Raw genomic sequence first — 19,484 nt, 5'->3', positions numbered from 1 at the left:
ATAGATATGAGAGAGATAGATATGAGAGATAGATAGATAGATAGATAGATAGATAGATAGATAGATAGATGGATAGATAGATAGATAGATAGATAGATATGAGAGATAGTTAGTTATGATATAGGTAAATATCAGAGACATATACTGTAGATAGATAGATAGATAGATAGATAGATAGATAGATAGATAGATAGATATGAGAGATGATAGATAGATAGATAGATAGATAGATAGATAGATAATTATGATATAGGTAAATATCAGAGCTGAGTTTGTCATTAGACACATCTCACCATTACATATAATTCCCCAAAACCCCAGTTACTCCTGCTGCACCTCCATATGTGCTGACACTCCCAGCTCTGCTGCATCCCTATACTTGTCTCCCACCCTTATTAGCCATACATTATGCTACATACTCATCCTGAATCAACAGATCTATAAATGTCCCATCAATAGCCAGTGATCCTCCTCTCCCCATGTCTCCCTGTGTATTCCTGTAGCCTGCAGCAGCCCCTTCCCTCCCCTCTGCTAGAGATGCTGCTGCCCTCTCTAGTACAGGGCTCTCTCCAAGGTGCTGAAGAGAGGTAGAGACAAGCAGCCTGCAAACTGCACAGCAAACTCCACTCCACTAAAGCTGATTATGCAACCCAGAGCAAACAAATGGGAGAAGACACAGCTCTGTCTGCAGGAAGACTCAAGTATTTCTTCAACTAAGAGAAAACGCCTTAATCTATTCCCTTCTATTGCTACATTATATTCTATAGCTGCAGTAAGGAACCTGCTCAGATAAAAGATCACCCAAGAATCAAGGTAGGTGGCTCCTATGGAACACATACCCCTACAACACCCACAGATCAGAGTTATAGCAATTGAATTTCTAGTAACATTGAATACACAATGTATAGGTACATAGAATATACAATGTATAGGGATTTGAAATGTTCAATTTATAGGAACATAGAATATACAATGTATAGGAGCACAGCATATACAATGTATAGGAACATAGAATAGACAGTGTATAGGTGCACAGAATATACAAAGTATAGGAACATAGAATAGACAGTGTATATGTGCACAGAGTATACAAAGTATAGGAACATTGAATAGACAATGTATAGGAGCACAGATAATACAATGTATAGGAACATAGAATATACAATGTATAGGAGCACAGAATATACAAAGTATAGGAACATATAATATACAATGTATAGGAACATGGAATATACATTGTACAGGAGCATAGAATGTACAATGTATAGAAACATGGAATGTATAGGAGCACTGAATATACACAGTGTATTAGAACATAACATGTACAATATAGGAACATAGAATGTAAAATGTATAGGGACATAGGATACACAATCTATGGGAACATAGAACATACAATGAATAGGAACAGAGAATGTACAATGTATGGGAGCATAGAATATATACAATATATAGTAACATGGAATATAATATGTAAAAGAACATACAATATACAATGTATAGGAGTATTGGATAATAGAATATACGATGAATAGGAACAAATAATTGGCAATGTGCAGGAACATAGAATAACATTATTGATTTGCATTACACTAGATGTCACTGCCGCTTTGTTCCCATTGTGATGTAGCTGTAGCCTTAGTATAACCTTTCTAAGGGTCGTAAATACAGTGACCTGGAGTAAGTATTGAAGTGCAAAATTATTGAATGATTGTGAAAGTTTGTCACACCTTGTCTTAGACATAATGCAAAAGTTTACAAGCCCCTTTGTTATTTGTGATTGTATAGACAGAGAAGAAAACAGGGACCTACATCTGCAGAGGTCACAGGACTGGGCTACCATGAAGACACATGCAATGAATGGGTTCTGCAATGTCTAAAATCCCCTATTACAAGCGAATCAGGATGAAATGGATACAAATTTGTTAGGAAAACCACAAGGATTTACATTGAAGGTCATGGGATGGATGGAATATTCTACATTGGAGTCTTGTGAATTTGCATTCATTGAATGTAGAATCTAGGACTGAGCTATTATATAAGAGTATGCAACATTACCAAGTGCCATAAAACTAGCTGCATGTATGGGCAGAGGACAAAGGGATGATACATTGTCTCCTAAGATGCCACGTGTTGTATCACTATTTACTGTGTCATATACCCACAAGAGAAGAACCCCAGACTGAAGATCCCAAAGGGCTTCACATTGATACACAGATACCATGTAAAATGGGAATATAGGAAGAGTTGTTTTCTCCATCTTTACTCTGGAACTTGCAGAATACAAGGGAAATTATACTCTGTGGATTGTCTCCTTATGAAGTGTGGTCCAATGCCTCTCCATCCAGTGAGGTGTTGGTTGCTGTCCAGCTGCCCAGTGGTGCTGAAATTTGGATGATGTCTAGCAGGAGAACTAGAAGCTGCTGTTGCTTACTGCCACTGAATGAAGACAACGGGAGGTTCCTTCTCTTAGCCATTTTCATTGTACTTTACCTGATAGCAGGAGCCACAATCTTCTCCACCATAGAGAGTCCATCTGAAGCTATAGCTCACAACCGGTGGGACAGGATCTTAAAGAACTTCAGTGAGTCCTTCAACATCAGCCTCTTAGAGCTGAGGTCATTCCTTAGAGATTATGAGGCAGCAATGGCAGCAGGGATCAGGGCAGATGCCCTCAGGCCAAGGTGGGACTTCACTGGAGCTCTGTACTTTGTAGGAACTGTAGTGTCAACTATAGGTAAGAAATCTTATATGGTGTTCTTATAGCAAGATGCAAGCTAAACTTCTATATTCAACCTTCAGTGATGATCCATTCAAGAGACATTCTGTTCGTCACACACACACACACACACACATATATATATATATATATATATATATATATATACATATATACAGTATCTGTCTGTTATAACTATCTATTATCTATATGTCTAGCATATCTCTTTTCTATATTCTATCTATCTATCTATCAATCATATATCTATCTCCTAATTATCTCATCTTATCTCTCATATCTATCTAGGTATCATTCTGTGTCTATGTTATATCTATTTATTATCTATATGTCTAGCATATCTCTTATCTATCATCTATCTACTACTATCTATTATATATATATATATATATATATATATATATATATATATATATATACACACACACACATATCTCTCTCTCTCTCTCTCTCTCTCTCTCTCTCTCTATATATATATATATATATATATATATATATATATATATATATCCCATCCATCTATTCTATCTATCTATCTATCTTTCTTTCTTTCTTTCTTTCTTTCTTTCTTTCTTTCTTTCTTTCTTTCTTTCTTTCTTTCTTTCTTTCTATCTATCTGTTTATCCATCTTCTCTCTATCTACAATCTATCTATTATCTATCTAATGTCTATCATTATCTTTGTATCCAACTATCTCTATCTCTATCTTTCACTTGACTTGTGTTGTTGATACTTTGATACATTGTAGCAATTGGTGCATCATGTGAAAAGTTACGATTCAGCAAAACATTGCATGTACTCTCTAGCATGTTTTAATGTAAGTTGTCATGGTAACTGAAGTAAAAAACAAAATGCAAGGGTGCCCTCTATAGGCTTCGTATAGATTTCCTATGGTGCAAGATCCACAGCATGCAGAGATGATAGGATTGGAAGCATGCCCCCCTAGTGAAATGTTTGCGGCAGAGTTAGTGCAGAAATGATGTTATCTACATTATGTATCATGAGCAGCAGATTTTGGCTGATTATATATAAATCCAAAGTCAATTGCAGCTAATATAAAAAAAAAGTACCAGCTAATTATTACAAAATGCAAATATATGGACCAGATCTATAAAATTTGCAAAGATTTCAAATTTTCCACCCCTACCCTACAAATCTTTCAGCTGAATTCAGGACCAATTGTGAACCACTTAGAAATGGTGCTTTAGTCATTGCGCTTAAATGGGATTTCCTTTCCAAATTTTTTTTAAATAATCTATATTATCTATAGATTTAGTCCTTATTATCATATAGGTGGGAACTTAGCACTCGCTCAGATCAGCTGATACAGAGGATGGAATAAGAAGCAGACAGCTCCATTCACATTGTGGTGGTCAGACTTGGGTACTACAGATCAGTTTTCAGTATTTTTAAATGAGAGTTAAGCTGCAGTAACTTGTTTCAGCCACTACACAGGGAAGGGCGCTGTCTGCTTCCTTTTTTTATTCTATGTATATAAGCTGGTGATCTGTGGAGGTCCTTGGTGGGGGGTCTCCCCCATTTTGATATTGAGCCTAACAGTTGACCAAGCCTGTGTCTGCATCGGGAGGATGCTTCACCTCTCACTGTCCCCAGCTATTAGACCATGTCCTGATACTGAGGGCATGGATCAAGGCACAGCCAAGATGTGACATATCTTAGTTTTGCACGGAGCTGAATTATCAATGTTCTAGCAGAGCAGCCAATACGACTATCATGATTCATGCAGAGACCGGAACCGAGTCAAAGAAATTGCAGTGATTCATTTTATGAGAGTAAACAAGAGCAAACGGCTCGGGGGATCAGAGTCATCTCAACAAATGACAAAGTAATGCCCCCACCTGATACATTGATCTGCTATGATAGGGGGGGGTTTGGTCTTTGGTTCTAATCTTTTATATCACAATGGAAACTCTTACATAAGAGGGATGTAATCTGTGCTCCATCCTGTTTAGTGCATGGGTCACCTGTATTCATGCTAGACATGGAGACTTGCAAGTATTGACAATTTTTGTTGTCCTTGGATACATATTATGTCATTCCGATAAGGCTTTTTGCACCTTATAGATCCAAATTTGAGGTCACCCGTATAGGTCTCCCTCTAGAGCAGTGGTTCTCAACCTTTGTAATACTGTGACCCCACAATACAGTTCCTCATGTTGCGGTGACCCCAAAACATGTGATTCTCTGCAAAAACGTAATAAAATTGTGGCCTTTGATGGCTTTAGATGACCCCTGTGTTTTGGTTGTTCGACCCCCGCTGGGGTCACGACCCACAGGTTGAGAACCGCTGCCCTAGAGAATGCACCTACTACTTTGTTGCAACCATCTATCCCATAGCTACCCATTCCTTTGATTTGCCCTCTAGCTAAACACAGAGGGATAAAAGTTGTCCACATAATGGTGATCATACAATATATACCTGGAACAAGATATTTTTGGCCAACATCTTGTACTATCAACCTTCACCACATGCACAAGGTCATGTACACCAGGCCAGTCATACATTAATTCTCAGCTGAGAGAAAGGCAAGAGAACTAGGATGTCCAACTTTTCTTTCTTCCAACATTTTGTTGGCAAGATTGGCCAAGATCATTCCAAGGTTTGGCCAATATTTGTCTACTGTTTTACTGTGTTCACTGTAAATCTTGGGGGGGGGGGGGAATGAATATTATAGCCCCTACAAGTCTGGAATCACTTCCTACATATGGTACTAGAATCCGCTTCTTGGGGAATGGAGGATGTATCCTTTGTGCCTGGTTGTAAGACCTTTGGAGGACCTTCAAAGGTCCTGAGATGGTACTTGTGTACATGTGTATTGAGAGCAGGAAGCAGGAACACATGTGGGTGAAGGTCCTTTTCAATATAAAATTTAGTGGTGGACATGGGCCCCCTTGAAGGCTTGGGCGCCGACCTACTTCCCAAACTGCCTATATAAATATCCACTACTGCTGCCAATAGATGGTATCAACATTTCCAGGACCAAGAGCTATGAAGAACCAGAGCAGGTTAAATATATTGGGGCACATTTACTTACCCGGTCCTGTCGCAATCCCGCGGTGCGTTGTCTGACGAGGATTCGGGTCTGCCGCGATTCACAAAGTTCGTGTGCCCGAGTTCCTGCATCCGTCGCTTCAGCACTGAGGTCCGCTGGAGTTCACCTGTTTCTTCCCGATGCATGTCAGTGCTGATTTTGCAACACATTTCCTTTTTTAAATTCCGCCGTTTGTCCGAATCCGTCGGGTTGTCATACAACACACCCCCCAATTTCTGTTGCATGCAAGCCGGCGCCGATGCACCACAATCCGATCGCGTGCGACACAATCCCGGGGCAATTTGGCGCAAAACGGAAATCGTTGGTAAACCCTCTGAAAATGCGTCTGACAGACCCTTAGTAAATGATCCCCATTGTATTTTTTATCTTTTCCCTATAACAGCCACTTCAAGGAAAACCCAGAAAGCTCCTTTACCTCCCTAGGCAGTTGATATAATATTTTCCAGGTTGGAGGTTACAAAGTCTCTATTGGAGATATTCCACCACTTCCCGGTAGTGCGTAGCTATATTTTTCACACCAATCAGATTAATGAATGATCTTGAGCGAAGAACTTTGGCGTGTCTTCCATCCTGCGTCCATCCTTCTCAATCTGATTATGTGTACAGTACAGTCTGTTAAACAACAAAGTTTTTGGCAATAGAAATCTCAAAAACCCTATAATGGATCAGGGGATCACAGTCAACGGTTATTTGGGAACTATTTTTGTTGTACGTTGTTCTGGTATAAGCAATGGAAAATCATTGGGGCTGTGAAGGTCTTGTCCCCATCCTCCCATAGCAGCTATATGTCTATCTCTACTTTATGGCTTCCTTTGACTAGATGGTTTTGCTTTATTAGTAGATGACTAATGTTTCCTTCTAACCTCAATTGTCTTGTGTTCAGATCACGCATCTTATTCATATCCCATTGCACATTACTCCCAGAGGTTTGTGTGCAACTTTTCCATTCTATTAAGCTTTAACTCATGTCTATCAGACCTAAATCCACGGAATGAATGTTTTTAACGCCAATGTAAGACTGTTGTGTAGGGCTGGTTTGTCATTGAGGAAGCAGGGCAAGTATATGCATTCAGTTTTGGTACTATAAGTATATGGCACTTAACCACGCCACCTCTGTAGGGTTATAGATCAAGAAAGCTCCGCTAGATATAAGCCATTACATTATATTGTTCTAATTTATAGCCTCATAAAATAAAATTGGATTTTTATAGAAGTATACGGAGCTACACTTTATGGACAGTTCATTGGCTGTAACATAGATTATGGGACGGTATAATACGCTACGACACACATCCAGGCAGTGTACATGATCGATAATGGGTTCCCATGATTATTATTCATTGCCATATTGATTTCCTTGTTAATTCTCTTTTCTCCTCAGCCTGTATCTTTCTTTTACAACTCACTGGGCATGGAACAAAGTTTATAAGAACTGTCTATAGATGGCACATGATACATGGGTTCAATAAGTGAATTGCTTTGCCTTAACTTGTAATAGTCCACGTGTATCTAGATACTCTAGAAAAAACATAGGTGTCTTATTATAGATGTGAAGTCTTTTGCATTATTGGACTTGATTTATACATTATTTGGTTAGATGCATTAGTATGAGTTGCTTGTAGTTCCACACCCAGGTGTATGGTCTTCAAAGGGCTACTTGACTGACTGTTTTAGCCACTTAGCTGAGAATGGACGTGCATTTAATCCTATCACTGGGTTGGATATTTCACCAATCAGCTATTCATTATTCACCCATATACAGCTTGTAAGATAAGTCTTTTTGCTCTGATTATCTGTATACTCTCTTTGCACCGGACTCTTTGCTTGTATCTTTGACTATTTTTTGCTTCACCATTATGTACCTCGCCATCATGTTGGTTTAAACTCAGATTGCCTTACCTTGAAGTTTTTCTCTCTCTTTCTATTCTGTGCACAAAACCAGAGTAGGGACCGACACCCAAGTGTCGCCCGTGATTTAGAAAATAGGCAGGAACAGAGTTTGTGGGAAAAGCAAGGCTTCCACTTATCTCCTGTCTTGATAAGATGATGTTGTTTAATGCCAGAAAAATGTTGCAAAGCAATACATAGAGGCACATTTACTAAGGGTTGCACGGTGCACTTTTGTCAGACTGTGCACGTTCTTCATGGCTAAAATGGCTTGCACAGGTATTTAAGAAGTGTCTGTGCTGCGATTGTGTTGCACGCAACCCTTTTGTGGCGCAGATGGACAGGTCTCCATGCAACACAAATTAGGCGGCGTGCCGTCAGATGGTCCGACTGATTCGAACTGTGCGCTGTATTTAACTTTCAAATTGTGTCGCAAGCCCTACTACTTAGATGCACCATAAAAAAGATGGTGAACTCCGTCGGACCTGAGCGGGGCAGAGACACATTCATGATTTTTGTCGCACTATCTTAGGCTACATTCACACGGACGTATGAAAACGTCCGTATCCGTACCGTACTATTTTTTTACGGGTTACATACAGTAAATTTCATTTCAATGGACAATACGTCCGACCACTTATATTGCCGTTTTTTACACCATAGCGTACCGTACCGTATACTATAAATATAGAGCATGTCCTATTTTCTCCCGTATTTCAGTTCCGTATGCCCAAGAAGTCTATGGGTGACGTATAAAATACGGATTACATACGTGCTGCATACGGATGAAAAATGTCACGTATATACGGGCTCATACGGCCTGTAAATACGGGACTGGAGAGATCATACGGTCGTGTGAATGTAGCCTTAGGGAATTGCTACACGCAGTATTATAGACGGACAATGCACTTTTAGTGCACTCGAGTGGCTTTGTAAGTAAATGTGCCCCATAGCGTAGGGTGTAACATATGAAGCCCTGCCCTTTCCCTAAAAATCACATCCCTTTTTTATGAAGCCTTGCCCTTTCCCTGAGGTCACATCCCTTCCATGAAACCATGCCTCCTTGTTGGAGTCATAAAAAGTGTCCAAAAGTTATTGTACGGCAAGTTCTTTTTCTGCTCCCCTTTTTTGTTTCCAAAACTTGTCATCCCAGGTTTGAGCCAAGAGTAAAGGAATGACATAAGTTGCAGAAAAAACGATTTCAGTCATACAGTGAAAAAAAAACCTAAAAACAAATTTTGGGAAATAATTCCTCGTTGTATATTTCTCCTTATTTTTTCTCTTCACCACCGTCACATTACAGCCCCATCTGATTGATAAGCAGCTCTCCACGAGTGAAGGATTCTGAGAAGCATTATGATGGATGTAGAGTAGAGTTGCGTTTCTTCTTCGCACCTACCATCCATCTCGCTGGTGGGGAACTCGGCGCACAGTAATCTGACAGCGTGGCAGCGCCAGCCTTCAGTACCACCGTAACTTGTGAGTAGATTGCTTTGATGAAGATCCCTCTAGAGGAGATCATTCGCTATGGATGATATTATTGTTTAGAATAAAGCACATTAACTTGCCACCGCAACGCGCTGCTGCGACCTAGAAACTATTTTTACCTCCGATACATAGAAGGAAATTGTTTGAACATGTAAAACAGACAGTTACTTACCAATTAAACGCAGAATAAGATATTCTATGTCTTCATGAATTTTTTCGAAAGTGTCTAGTCGATTGAGGAAATCCTAGGGCAGTGGTGGCGAACCTATGGCACGGGTGCCAGAGGCGGCACTCAGAGCCCTTTTTGTGGGCACCCGAGCCATTGCCCAAGCACACCAGACAGGACTCAAAGAATCTTCCTGCAGTTCCAATCAAGATGCTGCTTTCAGTCATATTTTCATACTTACTTTGCTACTTGGGACTGTAGGAAGAGGGAGAATTAGACAGGGTCGGATTATTTTTGGAGGAACTCCTGCTGGCCCCAGAGGGAAACTGAAAAGAAGCTAAAATTATGAAAATTTTCCATCTTTCTACTGTGTTGCTGTCCTCAGGAGGCCAATCTGATTGAAAGGTGTTGAACAGGGAGCAATAAGATACTGCTTTAATTTTTGGTTAGCACCAAGCGATAAATAAGGGGGGTTTTGGGTTGAAGTTTGGGCACTCGGCCTCTAAAAGGTTCACCATCACTGTCCTATGGTACAGGACGGAAATTATTTCCCAGACCTGGGATAATGATTGTTCCAGGATAACGATTTCCCTTCAACCCTGGTAAAAACTAACATACAGTAGGGCCAGGTTCACACACAGGTTGAATGCTCCTTTATACTATTGTTCTGCTTTGTTATAGGAGGAGGACATAAAAAAAATGAGCTTCCAACTAACAAAGTTTTGGAGACCCTTTGGTCCTTCATTTTGATATTTTAGCCCCTTCCCGCACCCTGACGTGATTCTACGTCATAGGATGCGGGTAGTTCCCGCACCTTGACGTAGAATCACGTCATGGCGATCGCCCGAGCTCAGAAGCTGAGCCCTTGCGATCGCCGCGGGATCCCAGCGGTACGCGGTAGCTGGGATCCCGCAGTAACAGCCGGGATCGCGACTATCGCGATCCCGACTGTTTAACCCTATAGACGCCACGGTCATAGTGACCGCGGCATCTATGGTGTATTGGCGCGACGATCGGCACCCTCCGTGCAGAGCACGGAGGTGCCGATCGTTGCCATGGCAACCTAGAGGCACGATCAGGTCCCCTGGGCTGCCTATGGCAGCTGCCTGCTAGGATCGTGCACTGTGCACGATCTAACAGTGCAGCTGTCAGCCTATGCAGAATGCATAGGCTGACTATGTCATATGCTGCAATACATTAGTATTGCAGCATATTACAATGAACAAGTGATCAAATGATCACTTGTTCATGTCCCACCCTGGGACAAAATAAAACAGTAAAAAAATTGTTTTAAAAAAAGGTGCAACTAAAAAAAAATTATTTAAAAAGAATAAAAGTCCCCTTAAGTCCCATCCCATGCAGTAATCATATAAAACATAAAAAAAGTGAAAATCACCAAAAAAACCACAACATATTGGGTATCACAATGTCCGTAACAACCCGTCAAATAAAATAAAATGGTCACTGAACCCGTACGGTGAACGCCGTAAAAAAAAAACACAAAAAAACCTCACAAAAATTATTAAATTTTCACATCTGACCGCATAAAAAGTGCATAAAAAGTGATCAAAAAGTAAAATGTACCCCAACATGATACCAAGAATAAGTACAGCTTGTCCCGCAAAAAATAAGCTCTAAACCAGCGCTGTAAACAAAAAAATATAAATGTTCTGCCCATTGTTACATGGCAATACAAAAACAAGTAAATGTCTCACAAAATGAGTTCTATATTCTGCAAAACAAATTCACCATAAAAAAGCCATGTAAATGGGGTATCGCCGTAATCGTGATGACCCATAGAATAAAGATAACACATTATTTTTATGGTATTGTGAACGTCCGGCGAAAAAAATGCTAAAAACCATAAACAAGAATTAATGATTTTTTTAACCATCACCAAGAAAGAGTTAATAAAATCTGATTATTGGCTATTGAGCCCCCTGTAAATAATGTACCTGAAAAGTGGATCTCATCCACAAAAAAATAATCCCCCATATGTCCAAATTACAAAAAAATAAACATTTTATAGCCTGTAAGATGTGACGTTGCAGATCTGCTCTGAATGGCGCCTCCTTCCGTTCTATGCCCGGCCGTGCGCCCATACAGCAGTCACCACCACATATGGGGCATCCTCTGACTCGGGAGACGTTGGGTATCAAACTTTGTGGAGTTTTTTGTAATTTAATACATTGTGACGGTTTAATTTTTGGCCAAAATTAATATATTGTCTAAAAAAAATGACAGCTTGTAAATTAGACCTCCATTTTGTTTTAATCACTGTGAAGCATCTAAAGGGTTATCATACTTCTTAAAGTTGATTTTTTACACATTGAGGGGTGTAGTTTCTAAAATGGCATGATTTATGGGGGTTTACTGCTGTTTAGGCCTCTCAGAGTCAGTTAAAACTGAGCAGGTGCCTCTAAATAAGGGTTTTGGCATTTTTCATAAAAATGAGAAAAATTGCTCCCAAAATTCTGAACCTAGAAAAGAGAGAAGATGCATAAAACCCTATGCCGATATAAAGCAGACATTCGGGAAATGTTAGTTATAAAGTTACTTGGGTGCTATGACTATCTGCCTGAAAAGCAGAACATTTTGAACTATGAAAATGAAGAATTTTTAGAAATTTTTGCCAAATTTAAGTTTTTTTCATAACTTAACACAAAAGATATCATCAAAATTTGAATATTACTTTGAAGTACAATGTGTGACGGTAAAACAATCTCAAAATCCCCTGGATATGTTAAAGTGTCAAAAAGTTATAACCTCCTATAATGACACAGGGCAAATTTTAAAAATCAGGCCTGGTCCTAAAGGTCTAAAATGGCATAGACACGAAGGGGTTAAAAGGTCCAGCATGTACAGATACATCCATAATTTTTTATTCAGGAATCCGTGATGGAGGCTCCTTTGATGTAGATATGATCAAAATCAAAGTTTTTGAGCTTAGTTTTTGGAATAGTGTATGATACATTTAAAGGGAACCTGTCACCAGGGACCTCATTTTCACTAAAGACAGGTTGCAGGAGCCCATTACAGCTGCTTTGCAAATCTGCCTTTCTGCCTTTTCCAAGCATTTTCATTACAATATAATAGTGTGATATAACTTACCTCGCATCCTGACAGAATTCTCTGTGTAGTCCCAGGGGTTGAGCTTTGGTTTGGCTGCATTTCAAAACACAACATGTGACTTGTTTGTGCCGCAGACTGCTCAGCTGTCAGCCCCCACCTTTGTGCTCCTGTACAGTAGTGATGTGTCGTTCGTGAACGAGCCGTCTGTAAGAGCCGGCTCTTGTTTGTGAAAGACTGGAGCCGGCTTTGGTCAGTGAGTTGATGTGTCACTTAACCCCGCCCCTAACCAGCTGACCACGCCCCCTTTAACCAGATACTATTTGGTTAAAAGTGAAGTGGTGTGGGGTGATTGAATGACCTGCAGCTCCCTATTATATATTTAATAGGGAGCCGTTTAGGAGCCAGAAGAGCCAGCTCTTGATATTTCTCATTGAGAAGCATTATGGTGGTATTATTTAGTAATGTTATGGGGGAATAATTCAGTCCTAATATGATGTTATCTGTTCGTGGTATTATTCACTAGTTTATGATTGTAATATCCAGTTATTGTCAGGTAGTATCATCCACTCATGGTATAAAAGTATTATTTAGTCATTGTATGTTAGTATTATTTGGTCATGGTGTTGTAGTATTATTTAGTCATGGTATATCAGTATTTTCCAGTCATTGTACAGTATTGTTGTATTATCTAGTCATGATATGATGGTATCATCCACTTATGGTATACTAGTAATATTCTGTGGTTGTGTGTTAGTATTATTTGGTCATGTTATGCTGATATCATCCACTCATGGTATGACAGCATTATTCATGCATTGTGTGGTTTTATTTTTCAATCATAGTGTGGTAGTATGATTTGGTCTTGATGTTGTAGCATTATTTAGCCATGGTATATTATTATTTCCCCATCATTGTACAGTATTGTTGTATTATCCAGGTATGGTATGATAGTATTATCCACTTAATAATAGTAATAGCGTTATTAAGTCCTTGTATGAAAGTATTATTTGGTCATGGTATTGTAGTATTATTTAGTCATGGTACGATGACATTATGTAGTTATGGTAAATTAGTATTAATATCATGCTATGATAGGATCATCCACTTATGGTATAATAGTATTATTTGAACATTATGGGGCAGATTTACTTACCCGGTCCATTCGCGAACCAGCGGCACGTTCTCTGCGGTGGATTCAGGTCCGGCCGGGATTCATTAAGGCAGTTCCTCCAACTTCCACCAGGTGGCGCTGCTGCTCTGAAAAGCATCGGAATGCGCTCAAGTTCACCGGCCTATTCCAAGCTCCGCGACCCTTTTTTTGTTTTAAATGCGGCGGTTTTTCCGAATCCGGTTTTTCGTTCGGCCACGGCCCCCGATTTCCGTCGCGTGCATGCCAGCGCCGATGGGCCACAATCCGATCGTGTGCGCCAAAATCCCGGAGCAATTCAGGGGAAATCGGTGCCAAACGGAAATATTCGGGTAACACGTCGGGAAAACACGAATCGGGCCCTTAGTAAATGACCCCCGGTATGTTGATATCATCCACTCATCTTATGACTGCATTATTCATTCCTTTTGTGGGGGTATTATTCAATCATGCCATGTTAGTATTGTGCAGTCATGGTATGGTGGTATTATATTATGGTTTAAAAATCATTGTGTGGTAGTATTATTTGATTGTGTAGTATTGTTGTATTATTTAGTGATGGTATATTAGTAAGTTATGATATGGTGGTATTATATTATGGTATAATAGTGTTATTCAGTCATTGTATAATAGTATTATTTGGTCATGGTATGTCGTTATAGGTTTCAGGTATTGTACAGTTTTGTGGTATTACTTGGTTCGGGTATTGTAGTATTATTTAGTCATGGTATATTAGTCAGTTATGGTATGGTGGCATCATATTATGGTATAAGTGTTATTCAGTCATTGTATGGTAGTAGTATTATTAGGTCATGGTATGGCAGTGTACATTAGCATGTTTCAGGTATTGTACAGTGTGGTGGCATTATGTGGTAATGTTATGGTATTATTAGCTATGCATTGTATGGCGGTATTATCTACTCATGGTATAATAGTATTTTTCAGTCCCTTAATGATTATACGGTAATATTTGTAATTATTTGGGGTGGGGCTAATCTACATCCACATACAGGTGGTCCCCTACTTAAGGACACCCGACTTACAGACAACCCATAGTTACAGACAGACCCCTGTGACCTCTGGTGAAGCTCTCTGGATGCTTTACTATAGTCCCAGGCTGCAATGATCAGCTGTAAGGTGTCTGTAATGAAGCTTTATTGATAATCCTTGGTCCCATTACAGCAAAAAATGTTTAAACTCCAATTGTCATTGGGGCCAAAATTTTTTTTGTCTGGATCTACAATTATAAAATATACGGTTTCGACTTACATACAAATTCAACTTAAGAACAAACCTCCGGACCCTATCTTGTATGTAACCCGGGGACTGCTTGTATTCTATACAGTTGTATTGGCGGCTGCCATGGATCCGCTGTATTTCCATCTATTCTCCTTCATGTCCATTGCATTCTCCGTCTAATTGAAGATGAGTTGGCGGCTGGCAGCTGCGGCAGGTAGACCCGGTGACCTCTGCAGGGACCTGATGATTAGGAGGTTTCCAGAGGGATTTTATTTAATGGCCTGTGAATGTATTTATACAAAATGACTGTGGCAACTCTCCAAATGACTCCTGCGGAAAGCAAATCTATTTAGACGTCTTTCCTCATTAGGTCAGCGGGGCCGGAGTGAAGGATGTCCGCTTTGTTTAGTCACCTGAACGTGAACGGTTTTCGCCTTGTATCCCCTCGTGTTGTAGGAAAATGTGTCACCTGCAAAACACCTGTGACAATTAGTGGAATTCTGGGTAAAAATGTATCAGAATAATGGGGCACATTTACTTACCCGTCCTGCGGAGTTCACCGAAAGTGCATTGTCCAACGATCATGCACTGTGCCGCGATTCACTAAGATCGTGCGCCCGATATCCTGCATGTGTCGCTTCCCCGCTCAGGTCCGACAGAGTTCACCTTCTTCTTCCTGGTGCATGTAAGTGCTTGGGCTTGCGACACAAGTTGAAACTTAAATACCGCTCTCAGTCCGAATCAGCCGGATCGTCCCCCGATTTCTGTTGCATGAAAGCCAGCGCAGCTGCGCCACAATCCGATCGCGTGCGCCACAGATTAATAAATCTCCCTCAGTGATGTCACAGTACAGGGATAATACACACAGTAATGACACAGTACAGGGATAATACACACAGTGATGTCACAGTACAAGGATAATACACACAGTGATGACACAGTACAGGGATAATACACACAGTGATATCACAGTACAGGGATAATACACGCAGTGATGTCACAGTACAGAGATAATACACACAGTGATGTCACAGTGCAGGGATAATACACACAGTGATGTCACAGTACAGGATAATACACACAGTGATGTCACAGTACAGGGATAATACACACAGTGATGTCACAGTACAGGGATAATACACACAATGATGTCACAGTACAGGGATAATGCACACAGTGATGTCACAGTACAGGGATAATACACACAGTGATGTCACAGTACAGAGATAATACACATAGTGATGTCACAGTACAGGGATAATACACACATTGATATCACCGTACACGGATAATACACACAGTGATGTCACAGTACAGGGATAATACACAAAGTGATGTCACAGTACAGGGATAATACAAACAGTGATGTCACAGTATAGGGATAATACACACAGTGATGTCACAATACAGGGATAATACACACAGTGATGTCACAGTACAGAGTTAATACACACAGTGATGTCACAGTACAGGGATAATACACACAGTGATGTCACAGTACAGTGATAATACACACAGTGATGTCACAGTACAGGGATAATACACACAGTGATGTCACAGTACAGAGATAATATGCACAGTGATGTCACAGTACAGGGATAATACACACAGTGATGTCACAGTACAGGGATAATACACACAGTGATGTCACAGTACAGGGATAATATACACAGTGATGTCACAGTACAGAGATAATACACACAGTGATGTCACAGTACAGGGATAATACACACAGTGATGTCACAGTAAGGGGTAATACACACAGTGATGTCACAGTACAGGAATATTACACACAGTGATGTTACAGTACAGGGGTAATACACACAGTGATGTCACAGTACAGGGATAATATACACAGTGATGTCACAGTACAGGGATAATGTAAACATTTAATGCCACAGAGAATTAATAATGTACACAGCTGTTGCAACTCTGGGGCTTCAACTTGAATCCCAATATATCTTCACTATCCCCTAACATCATCCTTAGTTATGACAGTATAAATGGACCCTCTTAATCATTGGATTGTATCCGATGTCTCTTCCCATTTCCCATGTATTAGTTTGTCTGTAGCCTTGAATCCCGGAGATACAGATACCTGCATACATGTGCACATTGTCTGTAAGTCCTCTCCCGCAGCAGCCATGGGGCCGGTACATGTGTCTGGGACTAGACAATATTAAACGCTGATGATGTCACTCAGACAGAACAGAAGACGTAAAGCATTTAATATAAATTACAAATGTTCTTCCAGAGATAAAACATCCATGTAGTCTAAGACTGATATATGTTATCCAGCCCCCTAGGAAATGCCGGGTCTGACCCTTCCGGAATTAATCCGCTGATACAAACCCGCCAGGTCATTCCAGATTGTCCTGGAGAAACAAGGACAAGTGTCACTGCGCGGCTGGGCTGGACGCTTCTCCACTAACCGACATCTGACCCTGGCAAAATGGTGTTAAACTCACCCCCTTCCCGTGCTGCTGGCATGTCTACTGGCAAAATAAGAGGGTGACGGCAGAACAAAGACGTATTCATCTATTGTCTAGATGGGAGACGTCTTGTTGGGATTTCTATCATTATGATACACCGCGTCTTCCGCCCCCTTCCCCAGGACTCACCACACGCTGCTAGCAAGGAGCCAGGTAATGTGAACTAAACTATATAAAGTACTGAAATGATTCAGAATGCTGATAAAGACATTTTTTTAGATCAGCATAGAATAGGCTACTGGAACCTGTCACCAGCTAAAAGCCCATTCCTGATGACAGGTTCACTTTACTGATGGCTTTTCTGAGAACTTTCAAAAATTGACAGGATGTGAAAAAAGGTGGCGTTTTCTTAACACATAGAGATTTTATGTCATATTGGAAAATGACATGGTAGAGCTGAATATCTAGTATGGGTCAGAGCTGACAGTGTCATCCAGGAGGAATCAAAATCCATCATGATAAACCAGGGACACTTACTCATAGATCCAGGCACCGTGACTGTGGTATCTTCTAATATTTGTTATCCCTTTTCCCCTTTCATCTAAAATCAACTACTATAATTATTCTAATGAGCCAGAAAGGCTCCTGGGAGTGTTACAAGAACCCATTAGTGCTGTAACTGCACAGGCTGTTATGTTATCTCACTCTAACCCTCTCCCTCCGCACTTCCCCCTCCCTCTGCCTGAAGTAATCTCATGGCAGCTAAGAGTATCAACAATCAGTGCTTGAAGGAAGTGCTCCTGAACAATGTAACAGTCTGTGTAGCACAGTGGAGCTGAGCAGATTGTACTAGTGATGAGCTGGCTCATTAGGCTCTGCTCACTAAGAAGAGCCGGCTCTTCTGGTTCCTGAACGCCAGCTGGTGTGGTGAGCCCGTTAGGGGCGTGTTTAAGTGAGGCATTGGCTCACCTAGGTGAGCCAGCTCATGTCATTCATGAACAGGATTGTACATAGTGTCCTATCTGCAGGAAGCATCTAATAGAGCAGGAGGAGCTGAGCAGATTGTACATAGTGTCCTATCTGCAGGCAGCATGTTATAGAGCAGGAGGAGCTGAGCAGATTCTACATAGTGTCCTATCTGCAGGAGGAATGTTATAGAGCAGGAGGAGTTGAGCAGATTGTACATAGTGTCCTATCTGCAGACAACACATTATAGAGCAGGAGGAGCTGAGGAAGATTATACATAGTGTCCTATCTGCAGGCAGCATGTTATAGAGTAGGAGGAGCTGTATGGATTGTACATAGTGTCCTTTTGTCAAGCAGCGTGTTATAGAGCAGGAGGAACTGAGGAAGATAATATATAGTGTCCTTTCTGCAGGCAGCATATTATAGAGCAGGGGGTGCAGAGCATATTGCACATAGTGTCCTATCTGCAGGCAGCATGTTATAGAGCAGGAGGAGCTGAGCATATTGCACATAGTGTCCTATCTGCAGGCAGCATGTTATAGAGCAGGAGGAGCTGAGTGAATTGTACATAGTGTCCTATCTGCAGGCAGCATGTTATAGAGTAGGAGGAGATGAGCAGACTGTGCATAGTGTCCTATCTACAGGCAGTATGTTATAGAGCAGGGGGTGCAGAGCAGATTGTACATAGTGCCCTATCTGCGGGCAGCATGTTATAGAGCAGGAAGAGCTGAGCAGATTGTACATAGTGTCCAGTCTGCATGCAGCATGTTATAGAGCAGGGGGAGCTGAGCAGATTGTACATAGTGTCCAGTCTGCATGCAGCATGTTACAGAGCAGGAGGAGCTGAGCAGTTTTTACATAGTATCCTATCTGCAGGCAGCATGTTATAGAGCAGGAGGAGCTGAGAAGCTTTAATCTCATTTGGAAAGTAAGAACACAGTATATTAGTCATTTATTTATATATTTATAGTGAGTTGTAATACCATGCTCGACCCATGTACAGGAGTGGCACTGTTCCAGAACAAAGCCGTCAATTCTCTGATTCTTGAACAATCCCATCCTCACTTGTCACATACAGTAGGTTTCCAGTATCATTATATTCTGCTGGAGGTGATCTGCAGTATTGTCATACAAGCTCTTTGTCTGAAGTGACACCACGCAGGGTTATTTACATCACGCAGCTCCGATCCTAAGAGATGGGGGAGGAAAAGAGCAGAATCACAGGCACAGCAAAGACTTTGTTTTTCTCACTACCCATAAAATGTCAGCAAAAATT

At 40.7% G+C, this 19,484-nt stretch overlaps 1 protein-coding gene across 2 annotated transcripts in view; it reads left to right on the top strand.

Moving 5' to 3' along the window:
- Nucleotides 1–406: 406 nt before the first annotated feature.
- The window catches only part of KCNK12 (potassium two pore domain channel subfamily K member 12), a 71,509-nt gene continuing 52,431 nt past the window's right edge, over nucleotides 407–19,484 (top strand). Inside the window, exons 1-2 of one of the 2 annotated variants that reach the window (XM_072140313.1) lie at nucleotides 407–813; nucleotides 1,789–2,737. In XM_072140313.1, coding sequence (XP_071996414.1) covers nucleotides 2,395–2,737 — 343 coding nt within the window. In that variant the 5' untranslated portion in view covers nucleotides 407–813; nucleotides 1,789–2,394. The remainder of the gene's footprint in view (nucleotides 814–1,788; nucleotides 2,738–19,484) is intronic. The other variant, XM_072140312.1, reaches the window with a different exon arrangement.

Source organism: Engystomops pustulosus, chromosome 3 (genome assembly GCF_040894005.1).
Source record: "Engystomops pustulosus chromosome 3, aEngPut4.maternal, whole genome shotgun sequence".
NCBI classification, from domain to species: domain Eukaryota; kingdom Metazoa; phylum Chordata; class Amphibia; order Anura; family Leptodactylidae; genus Engystomops; species Engystomops pustulosus.
This window is presented reverse-complemented; position numbering and strand designations above follow the sequence as displayed.